The 17,620-nt window shown below is 43.7% G+C and overlaps 2 protein-coding genes across 2 annotated transcripts in view; one reads left to right on the forward strand and one right to left on the reverse strand.

Moving 5' to 3' along the window:
- amh (anti-Mullerian hormone) overlaps window positions 1-11,258 on the forward strand; it is a 57,615-nt gene extending 46,357 nt beyond the window's left edge. The window contains exons 4-5 of the mRNA XM_072482462.1: window positions 269-440; window positions 7,797-11,258. Coding sequence (XP_072338563.1) covers window positions 269-440; window positions 7,797-8,754 — 1,130 coding nt within the window. The 3' untranslated portion in view covers window positions 8,755-11,258. The remainder of the gene's footprint in view (window positions 1-268; window positions 441-7,796) is intronic.
- Window positions 11,259-13,288: 2,030 nt separating this feature from the next.
- LOC140395083 (uncharacterized) overlaps window positions 13,289-17,620 on the reverse strand; it is a 67,053-nt gene continuing 62,721 nt past the window's right edge. The window contains exon 7 of the mRNA XM_072482465.1: window positions 13,289-14,158. Within this exon, the coding sequence (XP_072338566.1) occupies window positions 13,448-14,158 (711 nt within the window). The 3' untranslated portion in view covers window positions 13,289-13,447. The remainder of the gene's footprint in view (window positions 14,159-17,620) is intronic.

Below are 17,620 nucleotides of genomic sequence, written 5' to 3' on the forward strand. Positions count from 1 at the left end.
TCCCACCTCTGGGAAGGTTCCCTGGAAGTGGAACACATTGACCTGCTGGCCTGACACCAACTTGCATGAAATTCTTCTGGGGCCCACTTACAAGCCTGCCCCAGCAGGAAGATTCCACCTCTAAAATTGCTTTCTGCTCTTTTTTTCCATGTGGGTAGTCAAAGGTTTGGTTGAGGGTGTTTTACACAGCACCTTGTTCATTAAGAACTGTGTTCCTTAAGAATTATTCACGCCAATATTCAAATTGATTTGCTCATGATTTAAACAGGTGTCTCAATGGAGAAAGAAGAACTCCAGCAGCTGCTGTTTGGCTTTGATGAAAAACGCTTCACAAGGATGACGCCAGCCTTGTTCTTTTTCATCAAGGAGTTGAAGAATAAACTTACGCAGCCATCCTGCAGCACCCTACTGGACTCACTGCCTCCACCACCCATATATGAGTAAGTGTTGCTGGAGAACGCAATACAATGAGGCAATATGAGGGCTAAAGATGTAGCCTAATTAAGCCGTCCTGATGGTTATGTTAGACATTGTTATTGGCAAGCAATAATTTTGAGAGATCTATACTTTTCAAATGATAATCCTTGTTTTCAAATACAAGAATAATGGAAAGGGGGAGGTCTTGTGGTGCAAAGGGTAGTCTCACTGCCTCTGAGGCAGAACCTCCGGGTTCGAGTCCCCCTTTGGGACTTGATGGCCAAAGAAGGTGCACTCACAACGCTGCCAAACAGGTTGAGTATCAACCTGGAAATCCTCCCAACACATGCCAATCGCAGGCAGTAGGAGTGGGTGAGATTCCTGGTTAGCCATCTGATGGAAAGGGCATTGGAGACTCTGCCATCGCCATCGATAATTCTGGACTACAACATGCATGGAATGCTGCATGTTGCCACAGCAACTTGAACTTCTTGTTAGGCTGGTTACCTCAGTTGGCTGGACAGCCAGTGTGGACCAGATTGGAACCATTGAGGGTTCGACACGGTGGCACAGTGGTTAGCACTGCTGCTTCACAGCTCCAGGGACCTGGGTTCAATTCTGGCCTCGGGTGACTGTCCGTGTGGAGTGTTCACTTTCTCCTTGTGTCTGTGTGGGTTTTCTCCGGGTACTCCGGTTTCCTTCCAAGGTCCAAAGATGTGCAGGTTAGGTGGATTGGCCATGCTAAATTGCCTCTTAGTGTCCAAAAGGTTAGGTGGGGTTACTAGGTTACAGGAATTGGGTGGAGGAGTGGGCTTAAGTAGGGTGCTCTTTCCAAGGGCCTGTACAGACTCGATGGGCCGAGTGGCCTCCTTCTGCACTGTAAATTCTATGATTCTATGATTCTACGACTCATATTCTGGCTGAAGTGGATTTGGGGTCTACTTCCTTGCCCTACCTGGACTGCACAGCACTGTGGGTCGGACCTGCCTTTGGGCAGTATACTGAAGAAGTAGAAAGAGGAAAGAGTTGAGTGATTAAGGTCTAATCTCAGATCACCACATTGCTGATATTGGCACAATATCGCTGTTATTTCTAGGAGCAATATTATTAACTGCTCATAATTGTTGAACGTGTCGCCATTAAAACCATACAATGTTGCTTAAGCACAATTCATTTTGCTTTATAAATACATTTTAAAAATATACAAACCTTAGCAGATTTGGGAATGAACAGAGGTAAAAGGAGCAACACATAAAAGTGAGTCATGTACATAAACTAATCTTGTAGTTCATTAACATAATCTGCTACAGTGATAGCATGTCGATGAGTGAAATTGCTTTGTATCAGGATATCAGGTCCATAGGTCACTATGGTAATTCACTGGTAGGCATGGGTAATTGTAAGGAATGCTGAAAATTTGATGCACCTGCTTCTAACCTATATAGACTGACCCATATTGTGGAAGCTCGCATGGGGAGAGTGTTGTGCATGAGACCATTCAAACTATTGAATTGTAATTGTATTATTTATTTTTCTATGCAAATTCATTAAATGTCAGACAGGTTCCAGTTGCTGGCTTCCTTGTATCAGAGCCATGTTTGATTTGTTATGTTGTAGGTGTAACATAAGCGGCTTGACAAAGGAAGGTTCAGACGTGGAGATAACTTCAACACGTTTATTAAACTATTTGCATTTCTATTACTCGGGTTCAACACTACTGCTAATCCTACTATAGCTACCCAGACTGACTAACTAGTTGCTGCAATCCACGTGGTGGGTGTAATATTGAATCAACCCTGTGTCTCTACTCACTGACTGTCTCCACTGGAAAGAGGCAGATCATGTATGTGGTGTCCTTTATATATGGGTCGATGTAATGCCCTCTTGTGGTCGTGTCACCTCTGTGTGTATTGTGAATGTCCATTGGTTGTGTCCTATCTAACTGATCTATTGGTTGAGTGTGTGTGTGTGATGTCTCTGGTGCTCTCTCTAGTGTCTAGCTAGCCTACATGTATTTACATTGATACATTCTGAGTTCTAATTCTGTTCCTAGCTTTGAGAGCATCTAAATTTACACTTCCGCGTAATATTGTCAGAGGTGCTAGCCTTTGCATGATATACTAAGCTAAGACTTGGTCAGCATCTCATAGCACCAACTAGTCAAAATCTCATAGCACCAACTGGAAATGAGCAGGAAGTTCTCCTAGTGCCTTAAGCTGCCAACCATGTCACAATCAAAATTGTTAAAACAAATGAATTGGCCACACATCCAATTTCTGTTCGTAAGCTCTTGTGTTGCATATATTAGCTGCTGCACATCGAACTGTGCATCAGAAAAAATCTCCGAAATGTAATAAGGTGCTATGACAAGTGTAGTAACTTCTTTAGGCAAGACTTATTGTGGCATTTCACAAGAAGTCAAGAACATAAGAAATACGAACAGGAGGAGTAGACCATATGGCCGATTGAGGCAGTTCCGCCAGTCACTATGATCATGGCTGATATATAGAATCCCTACAGTGCAGAAGGGGGCCATTCAGCCCGTTGGGTCTGCACCAATCCTCTGAAAGAGCAACCCACGTAGGCCCACTCTCCGCCCTATTGTCGTAACCCTGCTTAAACTGCACATCTTTAAATTGGACACTAAGGGACGTTTCATCATGGCCAATCCACTAAACCGGCACATTTTTGGACTGTGGGAGGAAACTGGAGCACCTGGAGAAACGCACGTAGACATGGGCAACGGGCAAACTCCACACAGACAGCCACCCAAGACCTGAATTGAACCCGGTTCCTTGGTGCTGTGAGGCAGCAGTGTTAACCACTGTGTCACTGTGCCACTTCAACTCTATTTTCGCTCCCGTCCTCCATATCCCTTAATTCCCTGAGAGACCAAATAACTGTCTATCCCAACCTTAAGTACATTCAAAGATGGGGCATCCGCAACCCTCGGGGGTAGAGCATTCCAAAGAATTTTATAGATTCTAATGTTATCACCTCTCATTCTTCTAAATTCAGAGAGTATGAGACAAATTAACTTAGCCTCTTATCATAGGGCAACACACACATCCGAGAGACCAATCTAGTCGCATTGCATGGTCAGATTTTGTACACATCATTATTGAGCATCAATTGTTAAGGCCTTTATGACTCTTTGATCAAGTATAGAGTGTATTGAGGAAGAGTGGCAGAAAAATGCAATTTAGTCCACATTCTTCATTGGGCCACACTCAATCCCATTCGTTATTAACATTCATTTCTTTATTTTTAATGACAATTTTCAACAAGTGTTACATTGTGAAAGTAGGTATGGAATAAATCAAACCGAAGAATGTTATTGCATGTGCCCTGTTTTGTCCACCTAGAAATATCTATCTATCGAATTCGTTCATGCATTCCTAAAATCAAAGATGTTGGTTATAGATTACCAGGGTTAACAATTACGGGGGAGGTCTCTGCAGCGACGGTCTGGGAAGCTTTGAAGGCAGTAGTCAGAGGGGAATTAATCTCGATATGGGCCCACAGAGAAAAGGGGAACGGCTGAGAGGGATAGGTTAGTTGAGGAGGTACTCCAGGTGGACAGGAGATACTCGGAGGCCCCGGACGCGGGGCTACTGAGGGAGCGGCGGAGGTTACAGGTGGAGTTTGGGCTGTTGACCACAGGGAAAGCGGTGGAACAGTTGAGGAAGGCAAGGGGGGCGATCTATGAGTATGGGGAAAAGACAAGCAGAATGTTGGCGCACCAGCTCGGGAAAAGAGAGGCGGCTAGGGAGATAGGTAAAGTAAAGAGTAGAGATGGTAATACTGTCCTGGACCCAGCGGGGGTAAAGGAGGTGTTTAAGGACTTCTATAGTAAATTATATGGGTCGGAACCCCCGGCTGGAGTGGAGGGGATGAGGCAGTTTTTGGATTTGTTGAGGTTCCCGAGGGTTGATGAGGATCTGGTGGAAGGGCTGGGATTGAGGAAATAATTAAGGGGTTGGAGGGCATGCAGTCGGGCAAGGCCCCAGGGCCTGATGGCGACCCGGTGGAATTCTATAAGAGGTTTTCAGAGATATTGAGCCCACTGCTGGTGAGGACATTTAACGAAGCAAGAGAGAAGGGAGTCCTCCCCCAACAACGTCGCAGGCCTCGATTTCATTGATCCTGAAACGGGAGAAGGATCCGAAGCAATGCGGATCACACAGGCCGATTTCTCTACTGAATGTGGACACCAAACTGCTGGCTAAGATACTGGCCACAAGGATAGAGGACTGTGTCCCGAGGGTGATAGCAGAAGACCAGACAGGATTTGTCAAGGGCAGGCAACTTAAGGCCAATGTTCGAAGGCTTCTCAATGTTATTATGATGCCCTCAGAAGGAGAGGAGGTGGTAGCGATGGGTGCGGAGATGGCTTTTGATCGGGTGGAGTGGAATTACCTGTGGGAGCCGCTGGAAAGGTTTGGGTTTGGTGAGGGCTTTATTGACTGGGTGCAGTTGCTCTATCAGGCACCAGTAGTGAGTGTGCGGACGAACCTGCTGAGATTGGGGTGCCCCCTCTCCCCGTTACTGTTTGCTCTGGCCATAGAGCCATTGGCCATGACGTTAAGAGCCTCTAGGAACTGGAAAGGGCTGGTTTTGGGAGGGGGGGGGGGGGTGGAGCACCGGGTCTCGCTTTATGCAGATGACCTGCTCTTGTACATTTCGGACCCACTGGAGGGGATGGGGGAAGTAATGCGAATCTTGGGGGAATTTGGCAATTTTTCTGGGTATAAATTGAACATGGGGAAAAGCGAGATGTTTGCGATCCTGGCAAGAGGACAGGAGAAGAGACTGGGAGAGTTGCCGCTTAGAATGGTAGGGAAGAGCTTTCGATATCTGGGAATCCAGGTGGCCCGGGAATGGGAGGCACTGCACAAGTTAAACCTATCCCGGTTGGTAGAACAAATGGAAGGGGACTTTAAGCAATGGGACATGGTCCCGCTATCACTGGCGGGGAGGGTACAGGCCATGAAAATGACGGTCCTCCCCAGATTTCTGTTTGTCTTTCAGTGTCTCCCCATCTTCATCCCTAAGACCTTTTTCAAGCGGGTGAATAGGATTATTTTCGGCTTTGTGTGGGCGGTAAAACCCCGCGAGTGAAGAAAGTGTTGCTGGAGCGCAGTCGGGGGGAGGGTGGGTTGGTGCTGCCGAACATCTGTAATGATTAGGAAGTGGGTAGTGGGGGAGGGGTCGGCATGGGAGCGGGTGGAAGCGGCGTCATGTAAAGACACCAGTTTGGGAGCACTGATAACGGCACCTCTTCCGTTCTCGCCGGCCCAATACTCCACAAGCCCGGTGGTGATGGCGGCTCTGAGAATCTGGGGGCAATGGAGGAGACATAAGAGAGTGGAGGGAGCATCGATTTGGACCCCGGTTTATAATAACCATAGGTTTGTACCGAGTAGGCTAGATGGCGGGTTCCGGAGTTGACAAAGGGCAAGAGTTAGAAGGATGGGGGATCTATTTATAGATGGGAGCTTTCCCAGCTTGAAAGCTTTGGAGGATAAATTTAAATTGCCAGCAAGGAATGGTTTTAGATATTTGCAGGTGTGAGACTTCCTGAGAAAACAGGTGCTGGCTTTTCCGCTGCTGCCGCCACGGGGGATACAAGATAGAGTAGTTTCCAGTATCTGGGTGGGAGAGAGGAAGGTATCGGATATCTACCAGGAGCTTTCGGAGGCGGAGGAAACACCGGTGGAGGAGCTTAAGGGTAAATAGGAGGACGAGCTAGGAGGAGAGATGAAGGCGGGTCTATGGGCGGATGCCCTAAGCAGTGTTAATACCTCCTCATCATGTGCTAGGCTTAGCCTGATACAATTTAAGGTAGTCCACCGGGCACACATGACAGTGGCTACGGTGAGCAAGTTTTTCGGGGTAGAGGATAGGTGTGCAGGTGCGTGGGAAGCCCACCAAATCATGTCCACATGTTTTGGGCATGCCCGAAGCTCAAAGGGTTTTGGCAGGGTTTTGCTAAGGCAATGTCCACGGTTCTAAAAACACGGGTGGTGCCGAGTCCGGAGGTAGCGATCTTTGGAGTGTTGGAAGAGCCCGGGAGTTCAGGGGGTGAAAGAGGTTGACACCTTGGCCTTTGCCTCCCTGGTAGCCCGGAGACGGATCTTGTTAATGTGGAGGGACTCGAAGCCCCCGAGTGTAGAGACCTGGGTTAGTGACATGGCTGGGTTTCTCAGTCTCGCAAAAATAAAGTTTGCCTTAAGCGGGTCAGTGTTAGGGTTCACCCGGAGATGGCAGCCGTTCGTCGACTTTTTCGGGGAAAATTAAAATGTAGATGCAGTACTCCAAGGGAGGGGCGGGAAGGGCCGGATTGTTGTATGGTTGAGGTGCGTGAAGATTGGGATGGGGGGGGAAATGTTTACTTTACCATGTTAATGTCATTGTTTATGTTACTGTTATAAACATTTTCAAATACCTCAATAAAATAGTTTGAAAAAAAACATAGATTACCAAGGTGACTCGAGATAAAAACATAAAATGTTGGAAAAACGCAGCAGGTGAGGCAGCATCTGTGGAGGGCGTGGAACAGAGTTAACTTGGCCCCGATACTGGCGGGCATTCTTGTGAGTGGCATGGGAAAACTTGGGAAGTCGTTGACTTTTAACAGCTCTCCAAATTTTCCCTGTCCCACCTGTGACGATGCCGATCGGTATCGCGTTTTATGTTGATGACCAGGTTACCTTTCTCACTTGTCCTTTCCCATTTTATCATCATGTAATGGCAGCATTTTTATCAGAGGTGTGGTATCCTGTACATGGTAACAAGATGAGAGGCAGTCTAGTGAGAGGAAGAGCAATATTGTGATTAGTGACCCCTGCTTGATGCCAGTCCCAGCAGTAAGCATAGGTTAAGTAATTTTGTAGAATGCTTGTGAGCTAATATGCACTTGCATTAGACACTTGCTGATCCAATTCAGCATATGGCGGTATTAACTCCTTCTGATTATAAGGAAAATGTGTAGCAATTAGACCCGACAAAGTAATATTTGTGGATAGATGTACCTTGTGGCTGAAACTAAACCTGCCCAGCAAAGTCATGATGGTGACCGTAACAACTCTAATGGGATAACAGCGACGTTGTGTTCAAATAACTTATTTTGAAAGGATTTGTTTTCAACAGAGTGAGGAAGAGGCGAGAGACAAACTGAAATAGGAGAGTGTGAGAATCAAATAAAGAGAAAAAAGGGGCGAACAAAAAGTTAAAGGGAGGCAGAAGTGGAAATAATCAGAAAGATTTTTTTAAATGCTTCATTTGACCTTTGTTTCTGAGCATTGTAAAAAAGATCCACTGGTATGTCTATAAATGTGATTTTGAATAAAGCCTAATCCAGTCAATTCTACTTTTAGAGAAGACACTAAGGCAGCTAAAAGAACAGAGAGTGGTTATTTGGAAGCATTGGAATCATCCTTTAACACGCCATCCTCGACACATGAGTCTCCACGCGAGTTCCTACGACACCTCAGTCGCTTTTTGAACATGGTATTAGATTATTCCGCTGACCAGACTCCCAGGCCTGTCCTCCACCTCGACAAGCAAACCATTGAGAGTCTGCCCCACCAATCACTAAATATTTCAAATGCCTACGTCTTGGAGCTGTTGGTGCAGTCAGATGAGCCCTTGATATTTTTATTGCCGGGGAACGCCGAGAACTTTTTGGAGCAAATGACAGAAAACGAAAATGTTGGGGAAACTGAGAAAAAGATGCACCAACTTCTCAACACGAAACTTCAAAACACAATCAGAAGAGTGTTGGAAATCCCGATCTTTCAGAATGAGAAGGTTTTGAAAAAGCTCATCCACCTGCTGAATGAGTGTGACCATCCCTTCCCTCTGCCGCTGTTCCCTCAGGTCAGTGTCTCACCACAGGACAGCCCGAAGAAAAGAAACCACACACGAAAGACATATTACACATTCTTGCTGCTGAAGACATTACAAACGGCGAAGACATTTTGGGATAAGAGACAAAAGCTTTTTAGGCAAAACAGGAGTGCAACCAACCGTTCAATTTGCAAACTGGAAGAGCTCAGCATTGACTTTGATCGTTTGTCCTATGACTGGATTTTGGTTCCAAAGTTGTACAATATACACAATTGTGTTGGATCCTGCAGAATTCCCTTACTGGGAAATGTGTCTAATCATGTTGTCTTACTTATTAAAATGCAGGAGCAGGGACTTCCCACAAAGCGAGAGCCGTGTTGCGTCCCAGTGGAGTATTCCGAACTGCTCCTGGCTGTTGTCAATGATGAAAGCAGCATGATTACTGTGTACAAAAACATGGTGGCAGAAGAATGTAAGTGTAGATGACCCGGGCATCTTGGCACATTTCACAATCAAAACATTGCCTGAAAAGATCAACTTGCGAATGAGCATCTTTGGTTACATATTCTCTCCGCCAAGTTGAATATTTTCTTGCAGCATGTTAACTCTGGAGCCCAGATGGTGTTTATAATCAACCCCAGTTTGGGCAAGGATTTGCTCATCCCTTTTCAAAATGGGTCAAAAACAGAAAATCCAAACATTTCACACATCCCCCGTTGATTCAATTTGCTCACACTGATTTTGAAATTAGAATAGCTGTGCCCCGTTTGACGTTATTTATACCTATGTTCTGCTTGGAGTATGGCCACAACAGCTTGCTTTATGTAAAAAAAAAAGCAATGGAAATGAAATCAGATATTCACAATGAAGCTAACTGGATGCTAATCTGAATCTCAACAGTTCCTCTCAAGCAGTGGGAATCAATCTCTCCATTCCTGTTTGCTGAAAGATGGAAAAGTAAATTACCAGTAGCAAATCCATGAAAGTTTGTGGAGATCTATGTGTATTCATACTTAAATATGCCTAAGATACACACAATGATTCTTACTAGTATACCCACCTCTGAGATAATGCACCAAACTTTCACTGCCAAAGTGGGTAGCAGGTAGTTTTCGGGGTGGAGATGGGCCTGCTGACTTTGGATAAAGAATATAGGTGGCCATGTGGGAAGGTTAGAAGACCCACCTCACTTCTCTGGGACCTTGTCTCAGTTGTTTTAGAAGTTAGACCCTCTAGCCCTCACCCCTCCCCACCCACCCAACCCCATGGGCCCTCATAGCCGCCATTAAAAACTCAATGCTTACTCCTGCCCCCATCCATGGCCTCTCATATCTTTTGTGTCATGTTGATAGCCAACCACCCAGTATCTATTCTGGGCAGACCTCAGGAGCCATGAGATGAGAAAAATACATTTCTTGAAATCCAAAAAAGCTCTCACTCCTATATACTTTATAGTGAAGAAATTCACATTAAAATCCTTTCAAAGCTTTTAACTCTCCTCAGGTGGTTAATATCTTATAAAACAGCAATCTTTTATTCAGTAGCCACATCAAAGACAGCTAACCCTTTAATAGCCTTTTTAAGCTGTCAATAAAACTATGAACCCAGAACATCCCCATTGAGATAACTATAGCTTTGAGACTTAACCAAGCATTTATAATGATAGTCCCTGGGGAAATGTCAACAAGGAGCTCTATTGAAACTATAGGACCAGATGCAACTGTTTTTTGCTGACCTATGCTTGTCAGTCAAAGAAGTCCAGCAGGAATTTTTTTTTCACTGTCTCACTGACAGCTGCAGCCTGTTGCTTTTAAAGTTTAAAGAGTAGAGCATTAAAACAACTTCACATCATGCCAATTATACATACCGCATCCATCCTTCAAGTGTGTTTACATCTACCCCATCGATTTATGATTCAGACATTGAGGGTTAAGGCCCTTACAGCAGCAAAAATGGGCTCTGTTTGAACTCAGGACTGAATTCAAATGGCTCTGCTGAGTTAGTTTCCCGTCTGTGTGAATTATGCCTTGTATCACTGACCCCAACTCCCCCACCTTCTCCTACTGGCAAAAATTGGATTTGTCGGATGGAAAGGGCTGCTCTTCCGCATCTGAGCCCTGCCCTCCATTTTGAAAGTCCCATGGAGTCTATCAGACTCTGCCAAAATCTAGCCCTGTGTGATAACAGCTATGTTTGCAACTCTCCAAAGTATAAGGAGAGCTTTGGTTGTGCATGTGATGTATTGTAAATCAAAGTGCAAAAAGGCAATTTCTCTACATTCAAACTGACAGTTCATTTGTTTGCTTTATGTACATGAAGCTGGAGTGGACATGGTCTTGCAAGCACTCCATGAAGAAACAAACACAAAATACTGGCCTCTGATTAATGCTGGAATCGACCACAAAGCTTAACATATTATTTACCTGTATATTGTGTAATCTCTATGAAATGTATTGGTTGATATAGAAGGTCTGTGGGTGTTCTTAATGGATTTTCTTTAAGTTTAGCATTCTTTTTAATTGGCTTTATTTTCCAATAAGCTCCCATGTACTCTATTTTAATAATCTCTAATGCATGAATATTCTTTGCTGTTGAACGTGAAGGAGGTTTTCATAAGATTGAACTGTGGTAGAAAATTATGTAGTAAGTTCCTAATCAGTGCATTTAAGGGAAGACAGTAAACAGAAACTGGGTGCTTTTCATCAAGGGGTAAGTTCACCTTACACTTTCATACCTCCTAGTTATCATTTCAGGTCTGATAATGGAACCATGTCAAAGTTTCACTCAAGGTAATAATAGTTTAAAGTAAGGACCCGTTTGGTTTCAAAGATTCTATGGAACAAAAATGAAAAGACTGCTATTTTTCCAACTTATCTGGGAAGTCACCACGTTCTCTGTTATTGTATCTTTGCTTTGTATTTTACATTATTATGCAATGGTTAACAATAAAACTACACTTATATATGTGTATATATATGTATATATCTATAGCAATGGTCTTTGGAGTCATTTGGAGTCTCGTAATCATACTTAATCCCATTGAATGTGTTAAATAATTAATCAGCAAACATTTCTCTTAAAGTTAACAAAAACTTTGCACAGCAAAAGATTTTAAATTCTCAGTATTATTCCTTTTACATCTGTGATATGACATAATATGACAAAATAATTGCCTTGTCCTTAATCAGTCCGTGGTGCCGTTCACATTGAAACAAATTAAATTTAAGTCAGAACAATGGCTTCAAGTCAGGTAATTATAGAAGTTTATAATAGGAATCTAGGGCATGGCTCAGGTTGCCATGGCGTAATAGTGCCGTGGCTTTACACCATGGAGATATATGCTCGTGACAGTCTGAATAGACAGTCTTAATGTATTCATATTTCACATCAATACATGGAGAGAAAACCTAACAATAAGCTTGGCATAAACATCAGTTAATATATTCACCTCATCCTGGCTCATGTCCTTCTGTTGTTAAGGTTCTGCTCCGATAGTTGGTCCAATTGAGAATTGATCCAAATGGGGTTAATTCCCTCCGACTTGGATTTGGATACTTTACAGTTCAATTATTCCATTCAAGTCAGATTCAAACGATGTTGAGGTGACACAGATATAGGACCATAAAGAAGAAAGTGGCAGCCATTGTCGGAAAATGTTATTACCTAATTCCTCTATTTTAACAGAACTAACATCGCTTTTACGTGGTTATATGTTACTAGTGCAGTCAGTAATTTCTATTCTTTACAATATCATACAATATAAATAGGAATCTAGCCCTGTCACAGGTTACAAACATAACAATGATTTTTTTCAAAACAAAAACACGGATTCAGCAGACAAAGAGGAAATCCGAGGCAGTTCGTGAGAAAAAGTGTGAAAACATGGAGATAACAAGGTACAGGCCAGAGAGAGGGCAATGGGATGGACAGAAAGGTGAGATAGGCAGGGCAGGGCATCCAACAGCATTCTCAGATTGCTGATAACTAGATTTTTAAATAAAGATTGTAAGGTTCTCATTGATAAACCATTTTTTACATAGATGAATCTGCTTTGAAAGTTTTGCAACGTTCAGTGGCAATTGATTACTAGTATTCCCTATGGGTAACAGCCTGATGACCCAAGTTATCGGCCTCAACACATTTGCAGCATAGTGTGCACCAAAGAGAACAAAGAGAGGGGAAACCATATAATCCACAAAAGAAGACCAGAAAAGAACAGAAACAGTGGATTTAGCTTCAGCAGACGCTAATATTACACTAGAAAACCCTGACATTTATTATCCCTACTGATCCCTGTGATATGAAACACGCATGATATAGAAACATACAATAGATATTTACTGCCTTGAAAAGAAACAGAAGCTTAGTGCTAGGAATCGAATTCCAAACCTTGGGTTGGAGGTATGGTGCTATAATGCTGGAGCTACCAGACTACCATGTGAGGATATTCTATTAGACACCCATTCATTGGGAAAAGGAATACAGGCCATTTTATTATTTTTAAAAATATACTTTAAAAATAAGTTTAGTGGACCCAATTCTTTTTTTTTCCAATTAAGGGGCAATTTAGCGTGGCCAATCCACCTTTCCAGCGCATCTTTGGGTTGTGAGGGTGAGCCCCACGCAGACACGGGGAGAATGTGCAAAACCTGGTCAGTGACCGGGATTGAACCCAGGTCCTCAGTGCCGTGAGGCAGCACTGCTAACCACTGCACCACCGTGCCACCCCCAAATACAGACTGTTTTAGACAGAATATTTACTGTAGTCTAATCCACTGACAGAATGACAGAACAAAAAGCGTATCGTATAATATTGTGATTCAAAAAACTGCGATCTCAACCTGAATAAATCATTCCATCTCCACGATTCCTTACTCCAGTGTGGAGAGTACTGAGTACACACTGTTGCCTCATTATTCAATTGTATTTACTTCAAATAATTAGAGTGCCTCCAAGGCCGCAATTTTATTAAAAAATGTTAACCACATACAAGTAAATAACTTCATTTGCCACAAGGAGATTTTTATTTGGTGCAATAATAACTGTACTTTTATTTGGAAACATTGCACTTTACTGTTTTAAACTAACATTTCTGTTTAGACTTGTCATGGAAGGTGCCAATGTGTTCTAGTCAATGCAGCTAGTTGCCAAAGTGTGTACCTTGGGAACTTGAAACTAACTAGTCGTGGTTTCTGCTTTCCTTGAATTTATTTTTACCAAAATGCTTTCCCATGCCACCTTTCTTAGAAATTCTTTCACCTCCATAATGTTTACTACGTTTGAACACTCTGTGCTTACTATATTCTTTATGCATTTTATAATCATGGTTTTTGTTGTCATCATGCTTAATGATATACTTGTGCTTCCCAAAGTCTTTAAAGTGGCCTTGGTGTTTGTTGTATGTTCCTTGTTTAGCATTTTTCTGCTGTCTTCTTAGAAAACTGAGCTGATTAAATTTACTCCCCTTATCACATCCCTCTTCTTTGCCCTTGGGAATCTTCTTGTCGTCTCCATCTTTGATGTGCTGCTCTTGGTAGGCCTGGTGGCCTCTGTGTTTTTCCTCCCTGTGCTCCTTTTTGAAGTACTTATCATCTTTCTTTTCAAATTCGGGCTTGTGATCTTTCCTTTCCTTACTGGACCTGGGTTCTGAGTCTTTATCTCTTGGCTTATAACCACTTTTCATGCTTTTGATCTCCTTAATGTATGCAGAGATCTGCTTTTTATCAGCTGCCTCGACCTTGCCGCCTCCTGGCTTGCCCTTAACTGTGGTACATGTCTTTTTCAAATCTGTTTTGACAGGAGCTTGAGGTGGCAGTTTCTTCTCAAGTTCGCTGATGGTTTTCTCAGTTTGTATAATCAGTACCTGATCCTCCAGGATAGTCCTTTCTGCCTGGTGAGAAAAAAAAAGTATATATTATATGCTCCGAAAGAAATTGTTTCTACCACGCATAGGAACATAGGGTCAGGAGTAGAGCATTCAGCCCCTCGAGCCTGTCCCGCATCCAATGGTCTAGTCAATATTTATCCATCAAGCAACAACAGTAAAACAGATTATTGAGTCATTGCATGTTGCTATTTGTGAGAGCTTACTTTTTTAAAAATTTAGTGTACCCAATTTATTTTTCCCCAATGAAGGGGCGATTTAGTATGGCCAATCCACCTACCCTGCACATAGAACATAGAACAATACAGCGCAGTACAGGCCCTTCGGCCCACGATGTTGCACCGAAACAAAAGCCATCTAACCTACACTATACCATTATCATCCATATGTTTATCCAATAAACTTTTAAATGCCCTCAATGTTGGCGAGTTCACTACTGTAGCAGGTAGGGCATTCCACGGCCTCACTACTCTTTGCGTAAAGAACCTACCTCTGACCTCTGTCCTATATCTATTACCCCTCAGTTTAAAGTTATGTCCCCTCGTGCCAGCCATTTCCATCCGCGGGAGAAGGCTCTCACTATCCACCCTATCCAACCCCCTGATCATTTTGTATGCCTCTATTAAGTCTCCTCTTAACCTTCTTCTCTCCAACGAAACCAACCTCAAGTCCATCAGCCTTTCCTCATAAGATTTTCCCTCCATACCAGGCAACATCCTGGTAAATCTCCTCTGCACCCGCTCCAAAGCTTCCACCTCCTTCCTATAATGCGGTGACCAGAACTGTACGCAATACTCCAAATGCGGCCGTACCAGAGTTCTGTACAGCTGCAACATGACCTCCTGACTCCGGAACTCAATCGCTCTATCAATAAAGGCCAACACTCCATAGGCCTTCTTCACCACCCTATCAACCCATGCGGACACAGGGAGAATGTGAAAACTCCACACGGACAGTGACCCGGGACCGGGGTCGAACCCGGGTCCTTGGCGGCATGAGGTGGCAGTGCTAACCACTGCACCACCGTGCCCACCCTTGTGGGAGCTTACTGTGTACAAATTGACTGTGGTGTTTTCTACATTATAATAGTAATTATACTTCATTGGTTGAACTTTTGGCATCCTGAGGTTGTGAAAGGTGATATGAAATGCAAGCCTTTCCCTTCTAAATTACGGGCAGGCCGAAAGCGAAAAAGCACTAATTGGAGTACATACTTGACAAATCGGATATAAGTTCAGTTTCACTTGGGTTGAGATCATCACCAATCCTTTTACTACTCAGCTTATGTTGAAAGGAAAGTAGGAACAGCAGGGAGCCATTTAGACTATTGAGTCTACTTCGGTATTCACTGAAATCATGCTGATCTGTAATCTGAGTCTATACACCCGCCTTGGTCCCGTGACTCTTGATATATTTGGTTAATTGAAATGTGGCAACCGTTAAGATTAAAAATGAACAATTGATCCAGTGTCAAAGGCTACTTGAGGAAGATTGTTCCAAACTTCCATCACCTTTTGCGTGCAGAACTGGTTCCTAATTTCACTGATGAAAGGCTTGGCTTTTATATTTATGCCATGTTCACTAGCACTGTATTTCTCAGCCAGTGGGAAAAAAATTCTCTCTATCTACCCTATCAGCTTCCCTTAATACCTTGAAAATGTCAATAAAATCACCACTTACTCTTTCAGGAATGCGACGCTATCTTGTGTAATGTCTCCTTGTAATCTAATCCTTGGAATCCAGGTGTGATTCTGGTAAACCTGCGTTGCACTCTCTTCTACGCCAATATATGCTTTTCTATGTGCAGTGCCCAGAGTTGAACACAGTACTCAAAGTGGGGCTTAACTAGGGATTGTACAGTTGCAGCATTAACATAAGAACATAAGAACTAGGAACAGGAGTAGGCCATCTGGCCCCTCGAGCCTGCTCCGCCATTCAATAAGATCATGGCTGATCTTTTGTGGACTCAGCTCCACTTACCCGCCCGCTCACCATAACCCTTAATTCCTTTACAGTTCAAAACTCTATCTACCTTTGCCTTAAAAATATTCAACGAGGTAGCCTCAACTGCTTCACTGGGCAGGGAATTTCACAGATTCACAACCCTTTGGGTGAAGAAGTTCCTCCTTAACTCAGTCCTAAATCTGTTTCCCCTTATTTTGAGACTATGCCCCCTGAGTATAAAAACTGTCAAGTCATGCTACAGTTGTATAGAACCTTGGTAGGGCTGCTCTTGGAATATTGCGCACAATTCTGGTCGCCACACTACCAGAAGGTTGTAGAGGCTTTGGAGAGGTTGCAGAGGAGGTTTACCAGGATGTTGTCTGGTCTGGAGGGTGTTAGTTATGTGAAGAGGCTGAATAAACTCAGACTGTTTTCATTAGAAAGTTGAGGGGTGACCTGATAGAGACCTACAAGATTATGAGGGGCATGGATAGAGTGGATGGGCAGGCACGCTTTCCCATGGTGGAGGGGTCAGTTCACCAGGGGGCATAGGTTTAATGTCCCTGGGGCAAAGTTTAGAGGAAATGTGCGAGGCAGACTTTATACGCAGGGGATGGTGAGTGCCTGGAATGCGTTGCCAGGGGAGGTTGTGGAAGCAGCTACATTAACGGCGTTCAAAAGGCACCTTGACAAATACATGGATAGGATGGGTATAGAGGGATACAGCATAGGGAAGTGCTGAGGGTTTTGGCAAAATTTGGTATATCATGACCGGTACAGGCTTGGTGGGCCGAAGGGCCTGTCCCTGTGCTGTTTTGTTCTTTGTAGTTCTATTTTCACCCGCCAGTGGAAACAACCTCCCTGCTTCTATCTTATCTACTCCCTTCATGACTTCTACACTCTTGTGCTCTAGCCTTTTAGATATAAAGGCACCTGGTCTTGTATGAACGATCACTTTCATTTCAGAACTGCATGTTTCTGAAAGAAAATGGCCGGGACTCTCTGATCCCAGTGTGCCCCGCTGCCGCTGCTTCTGAGTACAGAAAATTTGGCGCTCAGCCAAGTCTTCCATTCACTCCAGCAGAACCAGAGATTCCCCCCTGAATGAACGGGCGGAGAACTCCGGCCAATGTGAGTTCATACTATGTATCAAATTCTACATTATATTCTGTATAGGACTTCAAAAGGGTCAAGTCCTCCTGACTAAACTGCTTGGTACTTTTTCAGGAACTAACATCCCAAGTGGACACTTGAGTCCCTATAATATCAAATGCCTCGATGTCTAGAAAGCACTAGTTCCACACGAAAGGCTGCTCCACAGTTTACGGCTTCCTAGGTTTTGTTTGGGAGGTGAAAGATTCGAGGAAATGTAATGAATTGAGCATGTCAAGGTCAGCCCCTAACATTTCTGATCTATATAAATGATCTGGAGTCAAAAATGCGTTGCAAGGGGCAGCACGGTGGCGCAGTGGGTTAGCACTGTGGCCTCACGACGCCGAGGTCCCAGGTTCGATCCCGGCTCTG

The sequence above is a fragment of the Scyliorhinus torazame genome, chromosome 18, assembly GCF_047496885.1.
Source record: "Scyliorhinus torazame isolate Kashiwa2021f chromosome 18, sScyTor2.1, whole genome shotgun sequence".
In the NCBI taxonomy this organism is placed as follows: domain Eukaryota; kingdom Metazoa; phylum Chordata; class Chondrichthyes; order Carcharhiniformes; family Scyliorhinidae; genus Scyliorhinus; species Scyliorhinus torazame.